Source organism: Staurois parvus, unplaced genomic scaffold (assembly GCF_062004578.1).
Source record: "Staurois parvus isolate SC_StPar_1 unplaced genomic scaffold, SC_StPar_1.0 ptg000195l, whole genome shotgun sequence".
Lineage (NCBI taxonomy): Eukaryota > Metazoa > Chordata > Amphibia > Anura > Ranidae > Staurois > Staurois parvus.
The window spans coordinates 11,661,535-11,681,702 of NW_028317991.1; the positions used below are offsets into that span (position 1 = coordinate 11,661,535).

At 41.7% G+C, this 20,168-nt stretch overlaps 2 protein-coding genes across 2 annotated transcripts in view; one reads left to right on the forward strand and one right to left on the reverse strand.

Moving 5' to 3' along the window:
* GART (phosphoribosylglycinamide formyltransferase, phosphoribosylglycinamide synthetase, phosphoribosylaminoimidazole synthetase) overlaps positions 1-10,776 on the forward strand; it is a 58,362-nt gene extending 47,586 nt beyond the window's left edge. The window contains exons 21-22 of the mRNA XM_089677965.1: positions 3,672-3,787; positions 7,326-10,776. Coding sequence (XP_089534091.1) covers positions 3,672-3,787; positions 7,326-7,529 — 320 coding nt within the window. The 3' untranslated portion in view covers positions 7,530-10,776. The remainder of the gene's footprint in view (positions 1-3,671; positions 3,788-7,325) is intronic.
* A 192-nt stretch (positions 10,777-10,968) lies between these two features.
* Positions 10,969-20,168, reverse strand: part of LOC149461714 (trifunctional purine biosynthetic protein adenosine-3-like) — a 37,990-nt gene continuing 28,790 nt past the window's right edge. The window contains exons 14-16 of the mRNA XM_089677976.1: positions 15,257-15,398; positions 14,412-14,515; positions 10,969-11,555 (exon numbers count right to left, since the gene is read on the reverse strand). Of these exons, the coding sequence (XP_089534102.1) occupies positions 11,367-11,555; positions 14,412-14,515; positions 15,257-15,398 (435 nt within the window). The 3' untranslated portion in view covers positions 10,969-11,366. The remainder of the gene's footprint in view (positions 11,556-14,411; positions 14,516-15,256; positions 15,399-20,168) is intronic.

The following is a 20,168-nucleotide window of genomic DNA, read 5'->3' on the forward strand; positions in this document are numbered from 1 at the left end:
AAAGCAAACTCTCCCATCCATCCATATCTCCATGATTTATTTTGTTGAGAAATCGCTTTGAAAAACAGCCCCCTAGCATTTCTAGCTGCAGCCATCTTGAGAAAGGTCAGGTGATTCATATAGCATTTAATTCCTTGAATCCATTTGCCCTTAGCTTAGGCATGCAGGCAGCAGGTTGTGCTTAGCTGAGAAAACCTCTCCTCCCCTTATGAATACTCTTTGGATGTATGATGACGTTTTTGCCCTAGGCCAGAAACCAGGAAGCAACTAAAGAAATGTGTGTTTAAAAAAAAAAAAATGAAACAAGTAAATATGATATACTTTCCTCTGTATATACTAATGCTAGCAGCATAAGGAATAAAATAGTTAATGCTGATTTGAGAGAGTTTAGTTCATCTTTATGCAAGTGACATTGGCAAATATCAGCATACAAAGACATTTTAGACTATTCCAACCTTGTGGTAAAAATTTGGGGAAGAGCCTTTTTCTGTTTCAGCATGACTATGACCCAGTGAACAAGATCAGCTCCATATAGACATGGTTTGGTATGGTAGAACTTGAGTGACCTGCACAGAGCTGGCATCAACCCTACTGAACACCTTTGGGATGAATTGGATTGTAAGTTGTGAGCCAGGTCTACTCATCCAACATTAGGACCTGACCTCACATATGTGCCTTAAATGGACACAGGTTCACACAAACACACTCCAAAATCTTATGGAAACTTTTAGAGGGTGTTCTATGAGACAGAGAAGTCAGATTTCTGTGATGTAAAAAATGAGACCAAGATAAATCATTTCAGAACTTTTTCCACCTTTTTTAATGTGACCTATAAACTGTACAACTCAATTGAAAAACAAACTGAAACCTTTTGAGGGGGGGGAAGTAAGCATAACAAACTAAAAAATGTGGTTGCATAAGTGTGCACACCCTCTTATAACTGGGGATGTGGCTGTGTTCAGAATTAAGCAATCACATTCAAAATCATGTTAAATAGGAGTCAGTACACACCTGCCATCATTTAAAGTGCCTCTGATTAACCCCAAATAAAGTTCAGCTGTTCTTGTAGGTTTTTCCTAAAAAAAATTTTTTCTAGTAGTACAGAAAAAGCCATGATCCGCAAAGCGCTTCCAAAGCATCAGAGGGATCTCATTGTTAAAAGGTATCAGTCAGGAGAAGGGTACAAAAGAATTTCCAAGGCATTAGATATACCAGGGGTTAAAATATTGAGTGCAGACCTACTAGCCGGTCACAAAACTTACTCTCCACCAGTTGCTCCACCCAACCTTGCCCAGGTCCGCCCCCAACCTCACCCCGCCCCGCCCCGAACCACGCCCCCTTAAAGCTTATGAAATTACATTTTTCTTTAGAATAAAGAGTCCAAAATATAAAACTGTACATAGTAATGTATATCCCCCCTCCCCTGTACTCCATTATAGTGATATGACATGTATACAGTAATGTATATCCTCCCTCCCCTGTACTCCATTATAGTGATATGACATGTATACAGTAATGTATATCCCCCCTCCCCTGTACTCCATTATAGTGATATGACGTGTATACAGTAATGTATATCGCCCCTCCCCTGTACTCCATTATAGTGATATGACATGTATACAGTAATGTATATCCCCCCTCCCCTGTACTCCATTGTAGTGATATGACATGTATACAGTAATGTGTATCCCCCCTCCCCTGTACTCCATTATAGTGATATGACATGTATACAGTAATGTATATCCCAGCTCCCCTGTACTCCATTATAGTGATATGACATGTATACAGTAATGTATATCTCCCCTCCCCTGTACTCCATTATAGTGATATGACATGTATACAGTAATGTATATCTCCCCTCCCCTGTACTCCATTATAGTGATATGACGTGTATACAGTAATATATATCCCCCCTCCCCTGTACTCCATTATAGCGATATGACGTGTATACAGTAATGTATATCCCCCTCCCCTGTACTCCATTATAGCGATATGACGTGTATACAGTAATGTATATCCCCCTCCCCTGTACTCCATTATAGTGATAGGACATGTATACAGTAATGTATATCCCCCCTCCCCTGTACTCCATTATAGTGATATGACATGTATACAGTATGTATATCCCCCCTCCCCTGTACTCCATTATAGTGATATGACATGTATACAGTACAGAGCTGGGATATACATTACTGTATACATGTCATATCACTATAATGGAGTACAGGGGAGCTGGGATATACATTACTGAGTAATATATATCCCAGCTCCCCTGTACTCCATTATAGTGATATGACATGTTGTATACAGTACTTACTCCTAGTCCCTCCGAGTTCACCGCAGTGGTGGACAGGGTGTCTCCTCTCAGCAGAGCCGAAGAAACCAGCTTCATAATGAGGCTTGGCGAGCAGGCGCAGTCGCTCCATGCTTCATCTGTGCTCGCTGTTCGGCACAAAGGAATTTATCCTCACATTTGGCGAGCGGCTTTTTCAAGCCCTGAGATATACCATGGAGCACAGTTAAGACCGTCATCAAGTGGAGAACATATGGCGCAACAGTGAGATTACCAGGAACTGGACGTCCCTCCAAAATTGATGAAAAGACGAGCAGAAAACTGGTCTGGGAGGCTACCAAGAGACCTACAGCAACATTAAAGGAGCTGCAGGAATATCTGGCAAGTACTGGCTGTGTGATACATGTGACGACAATCTCCCGTGTTCTTCATATGTCTGTGCTATGGGGTAGAGTGGCAAGACGGAAGCCTTTTCTTGTGAAGAAAAACATCCAAGCCCGGCTAAATTGTGCAATAAACGCATCCGAAGTCTCCCAAAAGCATGTGGGAAAATGTGTTGTGGTCTGATGAAATTTGGCGCAAAAACAACACTGCACATCACCAAAAGAACACCATACCCACAGTGAAGCATGGTGGTGGCAGCATCATGCTTTGGGGCTGTTTTTCTTCTGCTGAAACTAGGGCCTTAGTCAAGGTAGAGGGAATTATGAACAGTTCCAAATACCAATCAATTTTGGCACAAAACCTTCAGGCTTCTGCTAGAAAGCTGAACATGAAGAGGAACTGCATCTTTCAGCATGACAACAACCCAAGGCATACATCCAAATCAACAAAGGAATGGCTTCACCAGAAGAAGATTCAAGTTTTGGAATGACCCAACCAGAGCCCAGACCTGAATCCAATTGAAAATCTGTGTGGTGATCTGAAGAGGGCTGTGCACAGGAGATTCCCTCGCAATCTGACAGATTCGGAGTGTTTTTGCAAGGAAGAGTGGGAAATGTACCATGCTGATAGACTCATATCCAAAAAGACTGAGTGCTGGAATCAAACCAAAAGGTTTCAACAAAGTATTATTTAAGGGCGTGCACACTTATGCAACCATATTATTTTAGTTTATTATTTTTACTTCCCTCCACCTAAAAGATTTCAGTTTGTTGTTCAACTGAGTTGTACAGTTTATAGGTCACATTAAAGGTGGAAACCGTTCTGAAATGATTTATCTTTGTCTCATTTTTTTTTTACATCACAGAAACCTGACATTTTTAACGGGTGTGTAGACTTTTTAGTGTGTGTGTGTGTGTTCTCTCTAGTAAGGCATTATGGCAACTGTTACCTATAAATTCTGTCAGTAATAGAAGTCTGTTCTATGACTCTGCAGGGAAGATTCTTAATGTCCACCCATCGCTGCTACCATCATTTAAAGGAGCCCATGCACACAAGCTGGTTTTGGAAGCAGGAGTACGAGTCACTGGATGTACGGTTCATTTTGTGGCAGTAAGTGTCTAGCTCTGCTGATTCCCTGTGGACTCATTGTTCTCCTTGTTTTTGTTGTAGTTACATGAACCATTATTGTCATCTTTGTAACAAAAAAAAAAAGTGCTGTTTGGTAGGTAAAAGTAAGAGCGTAACCCTGGAGCATTGCCCATAGAGCCAGCTTCTCTAGTGCAGCTATGGTCATTACAATCCTAGTCCCACCTTTTGCAAAAATGTAATAAATGCACCCACGTTAATACAATAAAAAATGTGTGTTTAATACATTTTTGCATTCCTGCAGAGCATTGCAACCATGATCACTGTGCCAGCCCCAGGTACATATCCACTTGAAGAACTGGCCTTTTTTGGCACTTTGTTTACATGTAACAATCAGTATTTTTTGCTAGAAAATTTGTTAGAATCCCTAAACAGTATATACAGCGGGTAAAATCACTATTAACTACTTGCCAACCGCAGATAGCCGAAGGATGGCTACACTGCGGCCGGCCAGTTCTGGGAGGGCGTCATATGACGTCGTCCCCAGAACACGCTCTCCTGCACGCCCCCGGAGATCTCTGTGATAGCTGTGTCCTATGGACACAGCTGATCACGTGATGTGGTAAAAGGCCAATCACAGCGGCCTTTTACCACGTGATCATCCGTGTCCAATGACACGCTGATCATCGGGAAATGCAATTGCCGGTTCTCGGCTGCACTTTCCTCACACTGTCAGAGCGTGAGGAAAGTACTGCCGAGAACCGGCAGCTGTCAGAGCAGGGATCAGCACCAATCGGTGCCCTGATGATCGGTGCCCAGCAGTGCCAACCACTAGTTCCGCCCACCTGTGCCCATCAGTGCAGCCCAGCAGTTGCGCCAGTCAATGCCTAGCAGTGATGCTAGTCAGTGCCACCTATCAGTGCTGTCTATCCGTGCCACCTATCCGTGCCATCTCATTAGTGCTGCTTATCAGTGCTGCCCATCAGTGCTTCTTATCAGTGCTGCCTATTGGTGCCCATCAGTGCTGCCTCAACGCACATCAGTGAAGGAGAAAAATTACCTGTTTGAAAAACTTTTTAATAGAAACAAAGAAACTTTTTTTTTTTTTTTTCCCAAATTGTTTACTTTTTGCGCTATAAACAAAAAAGTGCAAAGTGCCCAGCGGCGATTAAATACCACCAAAAGAGAGCTCTATTTGTGAGAAAAAAATGATAAAAGCTTCATATGGGTACAATCTTGCATGACCGCGCAATTGTCAATCAAAGTGCGACAGCGCTGAAAGCTGAAAATTGGCCTGGTAAAGAAGGGGGTATAAGTGCCCGGTAGGCAAGTGGTTAAACATGTCATTTTAAAGGTGCTTTTGACATGAAATTTTCACCACATATCAGTAACAACCCATGCAATCTATACATGCAAAGAAACCAAAAATAATTTTAGAAATTAAGTTGTGTAATAAAATTGAATGACGCAGGGAGAAAGTATTGAACACATAAAGAAAGGGAGGTGCAAAAAGGCATGGAAAGCCAAGACACCAGCTGAAATCTATCAGTAATTAGAAGGCAATCTTGCCTCTTGTCAGTGCAAATTAATATAAGCTGGTTCAGTCTCAACTGATGGCCTATAAAAAGGTGTCTCCATTACCAAGGTGTCACATAAACATCTCATGATGGGTAAAAGCAAAGAGCTCTCAAGACTTTTGCAACCTTATTGTTGCAAAACATACTGATGGCATTGGTTACAGAAGGATTTCTAAACTTCTGAATGTTCCAGTGAGCACTGTTGGGGCCATAATCCGGAAGCGGAAAGATCATCATTTCACCATAAACCGGCCACGACCAGGTGCTTCTTGCAAAATTTCTGACAGAGGAGTGAAAAGAATTATCAGAAGAGTTGTCCAAGAGCCAAGGACCACTTGTGGAGAGCTTAAGAATGACCTGGAATTAGCAGGTACAATTGTTGCACAGAAAGCAATAAGTAATGCACTCATCGCTATGGCCTGTATGCACGCTCACCACACAAGACTCCATTGCTGAAGGAAAAGCATGTTGAAGCTTGTTTAAAGTTTGCTGCACAACATTTTGACAAACCTGTGAAATACTAGGAGAATATAGTCTGGTCAGATGGGACCAAAATTGGACTCTATGGATGCCATAATACACATCATGTTTGGGAGGTCAAATGGCACTGCATGTCACCCCAAAAACACCATAACAACGGTGAGGCATGGAGGTGGGAACATCCTGGTGTGGGGCTGTTTTTCAGCATACGGTACTGGCAAACTTCATGTCACGGAAGGATGAATGGAAAAATGTACCAAGACATTCTTGATAAAAAAAATCTGCCGTCTACCAGGATGATGAAGATGAAAGGAGGGTGGACATTTCAGCAAGACAATGTTCCCAAACACAAAGCCAAGGAAACTCTCAGTTGGTTTCAAAGAAAGAAAATAAAGCTGCTAGAATGGCCCACCCAATCAGAGTAACGATCAGAGTTCATAGAAGAGGCCCACGGAACCTTCAAGATTTGAAGACTGTGTGGAAGAATGGGCCAAAATCACACCTGAGCAATGCATGCGACTAGTTTCTCCATACAGGAGGCGTCTTGAAGCTGTCATTACCAACAAAGGATTTTGTCCGAAATTTTAAATAATTTTCAGTTGGCGTGCTAAATACTTTCCCTGTGTCCTTCTATTTTATGACACATAACTTAATTTCTGAACGTATCTGTTTTGGTTTCTTTGTATGTGTGGATTGCATGGGTTGTTACCGACATGGTGAAAAATGTTCATAGCACGTTTAATAATCTATTTACTGAGAAAAATGGTGACGTGTTTAACACTTATTTTACCCGCTGTATTTTATTTAATTTATTTTTTTTAAGCAGAGGCTGTAGAGAATAAATTGGTGGGTTTTGAAATTTGTCGCACGGTATTTGCGCAGCATTTTTCAAACGCAATTTTTTGAGGCAAAAATACAATACTTTTAAAATTTGTAACACAAACAAAATATATAGCCCAATTTTTTTGGTAAAATATAAAAGATGATGTTACACCGAGTAACTAGATACCAAATATGTCACTCTTTAAAATTGCGCCCGTACAACGGCGACAAACGCTGTAAATTTTACTATCCAAAGGTGACGCTTTAAAAGCCTATATAGGTTACCACTTTATATTTACAGAGGAGGTCAGGTGCTGGAATTGCTGCCCATAATCGTCACTGCGATACCCTCACATGTGTGGGGGACTAGCTCTGGTTGCGTGTGTCGGTCTGACGGGCGTGTATGCCTTCACACAGGGGATGGGGGTACTTAATATTTTTTATTTTTACACTGTCGCTTTAACCTCCTTGGTGCCGGCCGAACGCAAATGTGTGGCCTCCTGGCGTCTTGGCCTAGTGGCACACAAACTACCTGTTCATGACTTATGGACTTAGCGCCCATGTGAACAAGGCCTTCATCTGAGTTCAACATAAAAGCTGGTCATAAAGGTGGATGGCATGTGTGCTTCCATATGTACAGTTCTTATGAATCTGCTACTATATGTGTTGTGACTGTTTTGCAGGAGGAGGTTGATGCCGGGGCCATCATCTTTCAAGAGGCTGTTCCGGTGGAGTTTGGGGACACGGAAGAGACTTTGTCTGAAAAGGTTAAGAAGGCCGAGCACAGAGCTTTTCCTGCGGCCTTGCAGCTTGTGGCTAGTGGGGTGGTGAAGCTGGGAACAGATGGTAAAATCTTCTGGGACAGGACTCCTGGCAACAAAAACTAGATACCCTCAGCCTTCTAGTGAAGGAATGCCAAACACTGTGACAGCAGCAACCAAACCCACATCTGTTCTTAATGAGCTGACTGCAGTAATCTGATTGGTTGCTGTGAATAATCCGGGTATGTAAGATTATGCAGTGTACAAAGTACACCACTGACCGCCATCCATTCAGGTGACCATACTTGAAATAGCCCTCCCAGTCATTGGAGCTCAATTGAAAATTGGAGCAAAGAAAGTGTCCTTGCTGCCCATCCAACCAATTTGATTTAAGGAAACCTGTACCGTGAGAAATCCAGTGTCTGTCAATTCTGACCTGCTTCTAGGAATACTAGTTACCTGCCTGTCTATAGTTTCAGAATCTTCTGCATTTTGCAATCCAGAACAAACATGCAGGATAAAGTCAGAAGTCCATTTGCATTCTTGTTCCAGGATCTTGGTTGTAAAAGACTGTAGATCAGCCTAAAAGCCTGCCAACTTTTTCCAGGCTAGATTAAAGTGGATCTAAACTGTATCTGAGCAGCACAAACCAAAAACTCCTTATTCATTTTTCATTTTCAAGGTAAACTCGGCCAGCCATTTATATTTCCATTCTTTTATTTTGTTGATAAAAACGCCCCCTAGCATTCTTGCCGCATCCATCTTGAGTAGGGGCAATGATTCATGTAGCAGTAACTTCCTATAATCCATCTGCCCTTGGCTCAGGCATGCAGGCAGGAGGGTGTGCTTGACTGAGAGAGCCCCTCCATGAAAGAAAAAATGCCCATGAAAACTCCCGGGATGTATGACATAATATTGGCCTAGGCCAGAAACCAGGAAGCATTTGGGGGAAAAAAAATTTAAATAAGTATAATATACCATATTTCTGAATGCTAGCAGTATAAGGATTAAACGTGGTCAATTTTGATTGAAAGCGTTTTAGTTGCTTCAAAAAGTAAATTCCCAAACTGTTTGCACATAAGTTTTGTCCATCTTGTTCTTTTATTCTTTTTTTTTTTTTTTTTTCATAATCTGACCCCCTGTGTATATTTCAGCTTTAGAATTGATGTGCTAATATTTCCTGTCCACACAGGGACACACTTCTATATTAAAGCTGAAAGATACATTACACTGCACCCGCTCATTAAGGACCTATTCGGCAACTGTGTTCTCAGCCACTCCTTTAAAATCCTGTTGCATGGATGCTTCTTGAAAGGTTTTTCTACATTCCATTGTAGGATAGGTAATCACCATTGAGATATACAGATTCTATATTTTTCCCAAAATGCTCATCTTTTCCATGGCAAAGGCAGGCAAGACAGAACTCACTACTCGTTTATCCCACACTGACCCTCTGTGCACCAAGTGTCACATTACAGGAAACCTTTCTAAAGGGAACTATGAGGGCCACTGCTGAATTCTTTCTGCTGAAGTCCTATTGAACCTTCAGGTTAGATCATCTAAATACATTCCAGGTGCAACAAAACAAATGGTATTTAATGTCTTACAGGTTTTTCTTTCTAATGCTGCTTCATGCTGAGTAGAAAAGCCTGTAACCTGCCATCAGCTGCAGGGTGGGATGAGTTTGGCCTATCGCTCTGTGTTTCAGAAAAGCTCATGCTCACTGCTGATTTGGATACTTTTTGAAGAAAAAAAAAAAAAAAACCCCGCACAGGAAAAGCCTGTCCTCTCCCAGTAGAGCAAGGACTTCCCTGCAACTGCTGGCAGGGCACAGGTCTTTTCTATGAAGGCAAACTGTAAGGCATTGAACACATTTTTGTTTTGTGCTTCAAGTACTGGTTGCCTAGCCTTAACACCAATTCTAAGGCTTCAGGCTACTTTCACACTGCACTGTATGAAAAACACGTGCGTTTTTGCCGCATCGCGTTAAAATTCACCACATTATGCGTTTTTGATGCCTTTTTTGCCGTGTTTGCATTTTTCCCATATCACGTTACACTACTCTAATGCGATTTCCAGTGCAACTATTGCTGCGACATTGATGAGACTTCAGTGCCACGTTAGATGTTCTCAAGCCTAGGTTCACAGAATCGCATGACCAGGGAATCGCATTCTATTTAGACTTCAACACGATTTCAGCCCCATAGACTTCTGTGTCTCGATTTCAGCCCCATAGACTTCTGTGTCTCGATTTCAGCCCCATAGACTCATCGGCATAGATGAGAAACATTCCTATGCGAGTTTGATGGCTTAAAAAAAAAAAAAAAAAAGGAACCCTCACCTCTCCTCCCTCATCCTTGCCTAAAGCTGAGGTTTTGATCCTTCCTTTTATCAATCGATCCTTTTTTATCAATCAATCCTTCCTTCGTTTTGATTGATCGATCCTTCCTTCAACCGATTGATCCAGTAATTCTTTCTTTGATAGATCAAAGGAAGGGTTGGTCAATCAATTGAAGGAAGGCTCAAAAATTGCAGTTGTATCAAAATCCATAGATGGATGACCAGGGAGGGGAAGGTGAGAGTTTTTTAAAAAAAACAACAACAAAAAAAAAAAAACCACACTGAATCCTTCAAAGATGTATAGGAATGCTTCTTATCTATGCCATTGCAACTTCAGTGCTGTTTCAGCCCCATGGACTTCTATATTCTCTCACCGAATCAACTCCGCACAGTGCAATTTTGGAAAAGGTTCCTGGTGGACTTCTAAGGGCACCATTGAACATAATGTTATTTCCATTGTCATGCGATTCTGTAAACCGGGGCTTGAGAACTTCCCACAGGTGAGTTGTTTTTCATGCATTTGTGTTGTAGTTTCTATTTGTTTCAAGGGAGGGATGCTTTTTTTTTATTTTTGCAGAACAAACGTACACCAAAAATGCGGCAACATGGTTTTTTTTTTTTAAACTGCAACTGAAGGGCAATGGATGAGTGTGAATATCTATATAGGATTTAAAGGGATGCAGATTTCTTCCACTTTTTTTTTTTTTTTTTTGAAGGATGCACCAAAATAGATCAGTGTGAAAGCAGCCTTAATCACAGAGTCCAAGACCTGTAACATACAAGCAGATCAGGAAATTGCTAATCAGGAAAATTCTAAGCCCTTATCTATATAGTTCTGGGGCCCAAAATACTGAATCAAAAGGATGAGCATGACAACCAAGCAGCTAGCATTTTTAGAATAGGAAGTTGGCAAAAGTTTCCATAAAATAGAACAATCCGTGTCATTCTTGTACAATACATATTTTGCTGTTTGTAATATTTACATACGTTTTGTAAGCCTGTGATAATAAAATTGTATATACGAGGTTTGGTACATTCTTGTCTGTCATATATTTTTTTTAAATTTCTTGTGGTTTTGTTTGTAATATGTTTTGATATGCGAAGTCCAAAACTGATGCAGTGAAGCCAATTTAGTATTGGGATCATGACACCTTTTATTTAATTATTTCAGGTACTTATATAGCGCCGTCAATTTACACAGTGCTTTACACATATATATTGTACATTCACATCAGTCCCTAACCCTCAAGGGGCGTACAATCTAAGGTCCCTAACTCACATTAATTTATATATATATATATATATATAATATACACACTCACTGCATGGTACATGCCCTGTGTAGCGTACATTCAAAAAGAACCATGTCTTACGGCTCCACTTCCTGATTTGTTGCTATCTGCTGCCAGGATTGATATAGACAGACAGTAGAAACATTTCCACAAATTGCCCCTTTCCAGGGTGGATAAGCAAAGTGTTGGTGCTCTCGCTTGGCATGTATTTAAACAGAAACCCAAACCGCAGTAAAATTAATTTGCAGAGGCCCTGCTATAACTCAAATCTTGTTGGTGCATTAGAACAATGTCTTCTACTAGATTGCACTAACACAGTACAGCCCTGTGTTCAGTCCTCAGTCTTCTTCCAAGATATGTGGTTGTCGACTCCTAAGTCTAATATTCCACTGGACACTAGATGTAGGGCTTTGGCTACAACTCTTGGTTCAGCTTCTTCCACTTGCTCATTGACCGGGACTTCTGGCTCTGCATGGATTGTCTCTTGTAAGACTGTAGGTCCAGGAGAGGAGCTGCCACCCTGTGTATACGACATATGGACTTTAAGTAAAATCAGATTTACTCTCCATAGAAATTGGCTTGTTAGGATGGCCAAGCCATCCCAGCAAATTTATGGAATTCACAGATGCGTTAAAGCCCAACTTCCAGGCTGCTTTAAAATTTACACCTGCAGTAATCCTGCTCTCTTCACGGCATGACTTAAATGCTTATTTTGTCAAATAACTACAAATATCTAATTTCTAGCTCCACTGGCAGCCATTACTTGTCCCTGCTCTTCAACTTCCCAGGATGTAGGCAGGACCTTGTCATCCTTTGTATACAATGCAAGACTGCTGTTCTGGCATTATCAGTGGAGAGTCTGCAACAAGAGGAGTGGAAAAGAAAACTGCTTCGGGGGGAATGATCTTGCAATGTGGCCTGGGTGAGCGAGGATAAGATATTAGGATTCACCTTCAAGTGAATGGACACCATCCAGGTATAACCTCTGCCAGCTCAGCTAAGCCTTAGTTTTGTCCTCTTGTAGACAACAGGAGAGGGATCTCTGTCTTGTGATGTATCCCTACAAAATGAAAAATTTATAATTTCTTAATCCTGTATCACAAGGCACAGAGCAGTCAATATTCATGACTACTTGGGATGTCCCAAAGCACTGAACATGAGGCATGGACAACAGAAAAAAAAAATAAAGCCAACATGCCAAAATTCTAGACGCAAAACCGATGGAATCTGCTGAGAGATTTGAGGATTATATAGCACAATTGTCCAGGCAAGTGCTATCAGAATCACTGGAATGCCTCCCCCCCCCCCCCCCCCCCTTTCATCTTGCTTAACAGGTGAAGAAGCTGCAGTGGAGGAAGGTGTAGACCAAAGAAAACGGATCCCAAGGAGTCACTAGGGTGTCTACTGTGAATGCCTGGGGCTAGCTGATGTGGGATATAAATCTGTCCAGTTCTCCTGAATCTGGATGCCAAGAGGTCCACAAATATCTCCCCCTCAACTACAGACAAAACTCTGGAAACACTTCTGGATGTCACGTACCTGACCGGAGGCTGAGGTGACAAGAGGGCACCCCTTATGGGTAAGTGCAAACTACCCCTGGAGGTGGTAACATAAGGGGTAGTGTCCACAGAAGCACAGGTTGCCAATGATGTGTTTGCCTGGTGGTTCCAAATAAGACAACACCCATGGGCAGAGAGGATACAGCAGATGCCTCTAGAAGACTGGCAGATCTTGACAGAGCAGGAAGCGTAGTCAGAAGCCAGAGCCAGGAGTCAAGCACAGGCTATAAATTGGAATGGAGGCAGAGGCATAGTCAGGAGCAAGCCAGAGTCATACACAGGACATCAGTCAGGACCAGATCAGAGTAGCAAGTTGGGTCGGTAATGGATAATCAGGCAGAGTAACTCACATAGGAATAGAAGGCTGACGATAATCCAGCAATTACTGAAAGGAGCTGCAGTCCTTATAAAGGCCATTGGGCGTCAGCAACTATCGCGCCTTGCGTGCGCCACTGCATGCCATGTGCATGTGCCCGTTGTTGCGCAAATTAGAGCAGCCATATTGTGCATTGGCGCATTTGCCAGGATTTCTCAGATTTCTTCCCCAACACTGGGTGAAGAGCCCATTCTCCCAGACTCAGCTTCTGACTGCTGAGAAAATCTGCCTGCCTTTCCATGTTGGGATTATGCACAGTGGAGAAGGTTAGAATGTGAAATTCAGGCCAAGACAAAAGTAGGTTAATTTCTTCATGAGCAGCATGACTTCTTGTCCCTCCTTGAAGGTTGATGTATGTAACAGCCATGTCATTATCCAACTGCACTCTGACAAGAATGTAGACAGACCAGTGTAGGAGAGCTAGTGGAATTGGCCATAGTTCCAGGCTGTTGCTCGGCAATGTCTGCTTCTCTGGCAACCATGTTCCCTGAACCGAGAGGTTTTCAAGAACACCTCCACAGCCCAACAAGCTGGCATTTATCTTCAAGACCTTCCACTTCATTGAAAGTAAGGATTTTCTGGTCTCTCGCATCCACATTCATATCCACTATTCCTGCTGTATCACAGCAGGTGCACCGCAGGGGGCCTAACAGGGACTTGACTCCCCTCAAGGGGGCTCACTGCCCCTGACCTGCAGAGTACCCTGCCAGCAAGGTCACAAGGTACACTAGAGCTCACTGACTGCAGGATCCAATGCCGGCCCGAAGGCATTACAAGCCGTCCTTGGTCTTGAGTAGGGGGTCTGGGTAAAGTCCCTATTGGCCTATTGTTCATAGTCATTGACCATGTTAAGGTTTACCTCTGCCCCATCAGGGGTGTAAGGAAGGAGCCAGCCGTAACGGTAACAGAACCCAACTAAAAGATCTTTAGAGAGAGCCAGGTAAGCATGCCCATCACATTCAAACACTAGCACAAAATAAGGCTTGGTGGAAGTGGTAGGGGGGATTCTTGCCTTTTTGGCCAGTGTCATTCCTTTAGGTTCCAGCATAATCTAAGTAGTCATGAATACGAAGTACTCTGTGTCCTATGATGTATAAGAAAAATATTTCACCTTCTTTATCACCCTCATGCAAAATAAGTATTGGAGGACCAGGGGCTGCATACTACATAGGTCAATTTTACAGCAGCCCACAGTGGGAATTTGAAGTCTGTGGGCAGCTATTAACCATAGACTTTCTTTAGAAAAGAAGCAAACTATACAGATGTGCTTACATTAGGAACATATATGACCTCTTCTGTATATACAGTAAAAACAAAAGAAAGTTACACACTTTGTAAAAAGACATTTAGCTGATCAACATTATTGAGTTAAAATAATGAAATAAAAATATTAATTCTTCTGAAGTCCAAAGGCAGCACTAATGAAATATAAAATACTCACCAGCAGGAAAGAGACACTACAGCTGTATAATGCCATTGCCTTCCCAGAAGCTCCTTCTACTTTCTGTGATGGGAAAGGTTGTGTATGGAGCTTCAGAATTTTTCCTGACCAAGAAATATTAGATTAGACTACCTCATTGGTAATGTACAAGTTTATTGATCTGGTTTATTTACCCTATACATGTTAAACCACACTTTGTGTTACATTCTGTGTTTCATTACACCTGTGAACTCTAAAACCTATTACTGTGCAGGGTTTACATAACATTAATGGAATTATAATTTTCTACATTTCTATGAGGCTTCTGAATCCTGATCAGCTTCACAAGACAAAGATGATCTAATGTTGGCCTTACACTCGCAGAATTGTGTTAGAAAACTGTCATTTTCAGAATGTTTTGGGAACAAATGAATTTCTAATTATTGAATTGGTTCCTGGACGAGAAAATAGTAACTAGTCTTGTACGCATAAACTTGTGAAATCTTTCCTGCGAAAATCAAGAGATTGACATGGTACTTAACTAATTTCAAGCAACTTTTTGTTTGAGTCCATGAAGGCACCATTGAGAGGTCAGATGAGCAATTTTTAAACTTTCTCATCGAAATGTTTAAATGAAATTCTACAGGTGTAAGGCCAGCTTAGGGAAGATACTTTCTTGTTGCTATTGCTTTAGTTATGTTTTGTTGATTTCTTAGCATTTAACTTGACCCTGAAATCTGCCTTATACTTTCCATTATTTCACATTTACTTGAAATTTTGGAGGGGTTATTATTCCAATTTGAAATGTAATTTTTTGTATGTTATTTCCCCTTTATAAATTTTAGTACAATAGTTTCATTCTGTACCTTTCCACTTCGCAAGGAAGTGTTCTGACAACATTCGTCCAAAGCCAGCCAGGCAGATCACATCAATTGAGAACTCATCCAGAACTTTGCATATCGTATTCTCAAAATCAGAATGACATGTGAACAGAGTATGGTCAATCACCTAGGCGTAAAAATACAAGCACCAAAAATACCAAGCGGGAATATATCAACATTTTGGTTGAGAAGTAAGTGCACCCTATAAAATTGGACAGAAAAAACACTAACCTAAAACTGAAGTTTAATCTGTGTATATTTTGCCTTCTCTGGTTCCTTTTATCCTCTCAATCCACATGCTAATAACATTTTAAAATAAAAGCTTTCTGTTTTCATTTCATATCTTATTTTAGACCCTAACAAGATCTACACTATATTGCCAAAAGTATTGGGACACCTGCCTTTGCATGCACATGAACTTTAATGGCATCCCAGTCTTAGTACATAGAGTTCAATATTGAGTTGGCCCACCCTTTGCAGCTAAAACGGCTTCAACTCTTCTGGGAAGGCCGTCCACAAGGTTTAGGAGTGTGTCTATGGGAATGTTTGACCATTCTTCCAGAAGCGCATTTGTGAGGTCAGGCACTGATGTCGGATGAGAAGGCCTGGCTCACAGTCTCTGCTCTAATTCATCCCAAAGGTGTTCTATCGGGTTGTAGTCAGGGCTCTGTGCAAGCTTTATGGACCTTGCTTTGTGCACTGGTGCGCAGTTATGTTGGAACAGGAAGGGGCCATCCGCAAGTTGTTCCCACAAAGTTTGGAGCATGAAATTGTCCAAAATGTTTTGGTATGCTGACGCCTTAAGAGTTCCCTTCACTGGAACTGGTTTGGATGCAGCTGCTTGGCCATAGAAACCCAGTTCCAAGTTGCTTCCACTTTGTTATAATACCACTCACAGTTGACTGTGGAATATTTAGTACCAGGGAAATTTCTTGATTTTATACACCTGTGGCCATGGAGGTGATTGGAACACCTGAATTCAATTATTTGGAGGGGTGTCCCAATACTTTTGTCAATACTGTACCTGAGCCCAAATCCCAATAGCTTGTACATTCATGTATCTATCAGGTGCTAAAGGGGTATAACAAGGGCCGGTGCTAGACTATTTTGCACCCTAGGCAAGACCAGCTACGTGCACCCCCCCCCCCCAAAAAAAAATAAAACTTCAAAACAATACTCCACACAGAGTCAATCCTTGTCATTGTTAGCTCTGCATGCAAACTGACTTGGAAGCTGGGAGGAAGTGATGTTGCGCACAGCACGGCTTTTGCGGCACCTCATTGACTGGATACCTCTTCTTCACCAATTGGCTGAAGTTTGCAGGAGACAGTTTCATCTCATCATTATCATGATGATCATCACACAGTACTGAAAGTTCTGTATGTCTGTCTGTATATAGCATATGGCTGTATCTCTGTGCATCAGAAAACAGAAATTGTGAGCTTGCCTTTGCATCGAGTTCCCATTGCTGCCTGTGCCCTCAGCCACCTCTCTGTTGAATCACCTCCTGCCGCCGGGCTACAGCTTCGCCTTCCACCCTCCTCAGCAGGGGAAGGGATAATTAATCCGCCAGTAAAAGAAGCACTCCGTACATGAAAGGCTGTGAGCAGCATCGGTTGGCCACCACTGGTCAGCATCGCAAAACACAGCCACCTGCTCACAAAATTTAAAAAAAAGAGTCCGTCTCTGCTCCTTGCCTCCTGGGCCCCTCTGGTGAACTGATGGGGCCCAGGAAAATTATAGCCAATGTTACAGCAGGGCCAGCTGTACTGCCCTATTGGCAGCCCTGGCCGTGCCTGCGCCCTAGACGGCTGCCTAGTTTGCTTAGTGGTAGCACCGACCCTGGATGTTACTACTTATTAACACTAGAGATTCTGAAGGAACCCTCTGCATACTGCTATATACCCTTTCCAGCAAACTTTGCAATAAGAAATATAGGAATTTTTAGTTCACACATATTGCAATACATGTTTAAGCTGGCCAACTGCAAAGTAATCCCTCTATGGCCAGTCCTACCCTGCTCTGCCAACACAAATGCTACTGTCGACACAATGCCAATATGGGGAAAACAGACACAAAGTAGAGGAGAGCTACTAGGTTCAGGTCTGGCTACTGGCCCACAGTGCAACAGACAAGATATACCTGAGTTCAAATCCCAATATCTTGTACAAGCATTTATCAGGTGCTAAAGGGGTGTAAGCACATATTAACACTTGAAATTCTGAAGGAACCCTCTGCACACTGCTATATACCCTTTCTAGCAAACTTTGTATTAAAAGGTATATCTTATTTGTTGAATTGTGGGTCAGTAGCCAGACCTAAACCTAGTAGCTCTCCCCCACTTTGTGTCTGTTTCCCCATGTTGGTAATGTGTCCATGTTAGAAGCCTTCCATAACACCTAATATCTGCTTACTAACATTATTAACATATGAATGCGTTGGATCTTAATAGATTAATTGAGTTGTTATATTTCTATTTGTTCTAGATTGGTAAAAGTAAGATAAACAGACTTTTAGGGGTTTATTTACTAAACCTGGTTGACTCAGAATCTTGGGCACCTGTGCATGGTAGCCAATCAGCTTCTAACCTTAGCATGTTCAGTTAGGCTTCAGCAATAAAACCTGGAAGCTGATTGGTTTTTATGCAGAAGTGGACAAGATTCTGAGTCAACCAGGTTTAGTAAATAAACCCCTTATAGTCTATGTGAATACATACTGTATATATGTGGATATACATCTTGTTTTTTCTGTATATTCTAGCACCATATGGTAGTAATTGGTCATGAATTGACTAGCTAGCTTTCCTCCCCCCCCCCCCATCTCCGTGTGTAGGAACTAAAGTTCCACTAATAAGAGGATTGTAAGACTCTATTTCATACATGTTAAGCAAGATTTATACTGTAATATTTCTTGATTAGGATATTTATATACGATATAACTTTATATTAAGAATACTTTTGGGAGGTTATATATATATGTATTCGTAACACATTCCATCCCCCCTGAGTGATGGAATGTCAGTAAAGTTCTAGAGGTCCTGAGGATTAAATTTCAGACTCTGGCCTAGGGGAGGGGACGCAAGACTGAAGGTTTATTCAATGCATCTGTCACCAAATATCATTGTGGGACTATAAGAAACAGAAAAGAAAATCAGCCCACTTTAGGAGAAGATGGGGGCTGAATTGCTCCTTATAGAGCAGAAAAAAGACTTTTTAGTAGGACATTTTTAAGAAACTTCGACTAAGGAGCCCACAGATTCACACCCCACACACACAATTATACACACAAAAATAACTATATTTTTTGGACATTATCTAATATTCTGTATTCCAATATTTTATTTCTAATTTTATGATATTAATATTAAATCCATTTTTGAGTTTCTGCAAGAGCTGGAAAGACTTTCTATTTTGGACTTTTCTCACCAATACAAGTTAAAAAAAAATCAAGACAATTCGGTATTTTATGGTCCACAGTAATATTTGTGTTGGCACAGCAGAGTAGGACTGGCCATAAAGGGATTACTTTGACGCAGTTGGCCAGCCTAAACATGTATTGCAATATGTGTGAACTAAAACCCCCTATTTTTTATTGCAAAGTTTGCTGGAAAGGGTATATAACAGTGTGCAGAGGGTTCCTTCAGAATTTCTATTATTGTGGACCCAGTGACATCATCATCGAGTCTCTGCATTTTTCTGCGCACTGCAGACAGTTCATGGCTGGCAAAGCATACATCATCCTCTCTTATATATATAAAATTGTGCAGCGCTGAGGTACTAGAATTAATACACACATACTCAATGTATCAAATAAATAGACTCCAAAAAAATATATAAAACACATATAGTCCCAAATAAAATGATGAAGATAGAGTATTAAGGTATGACCAAGGTGACTTGTGCTAATCCAGGTATGGTGTAATCCCACAATCCATGTGAGCGGCAAGCAAATAGTTAAAGTACGCACTCACCGGATACGCATAGAATATGCACAGTATATGAATCAATGACAATCCGCCCGGAGTCCCTCTTAAGGATGGTATTGGAGATGACAGCCCGGGGTAGATGGTTACACGTCAAGGTAGGTGCTGTGTCTGGAGGATCCCTTTAAGGATACGGACCCAGCCTCTTCTGGGTAATGGAATGGTCACCACTGGGGGAGGGGGGCTCTGGGGAGTTAAAAGCTTGCCAAAGAGCAACAAAAGGAGATGCCCATAGTGTAGTATGTTAACAATCAAGTATATTTATTTAATGTATGAAATGAGGATAAAATGCAAACATACATGCGGCAAAATTCCTAATGTGGATACAACAATCGGCTATAAAATCTGCTATGAGCACTGACCAGCTGGTGTAAGTGTGGTGGCCGCCGGACCTCCCTGATTCGGCGGCGTAATGTCAGGGCGTGCAGGCTTCCTCCAAGACACGTTTCGTACAAGGAGTACGTCATCAGTTGGGGTATGCCATTTGCCAAATAAATATACTTGAATAATAAAATAAATATACTTGATTGTTAACATACTACACTATGGGCATCTCCTTTTGTTGGTCTTTGGCGAGCTTTTAACTCCCCAGAGCCCCCCCTCCCACAGTGGTGACCATTCCATTACCCAGAAGAGGCTGCGTCTGTATCCTTAAAGGGATCCTCCAGACGCAGCACCTACCTTGACGTGTAACCATCTACCCTGGGCTGTCATCTCCAATACCATCCTTAAGAGGGACTCCGGGCGGATCGTCATTGATTCATATACTGCGTATATTCTATGCGTATCCGGTGAGTGCGCACTTTAACTATTTGCTTGCCGCTCACATGGATTGTGGGATTACACCATACCTGGATTAGCACAAATCACCTTGGTCATACCTTAATACTCTGTCTTCATCATTTTATTTGGGAC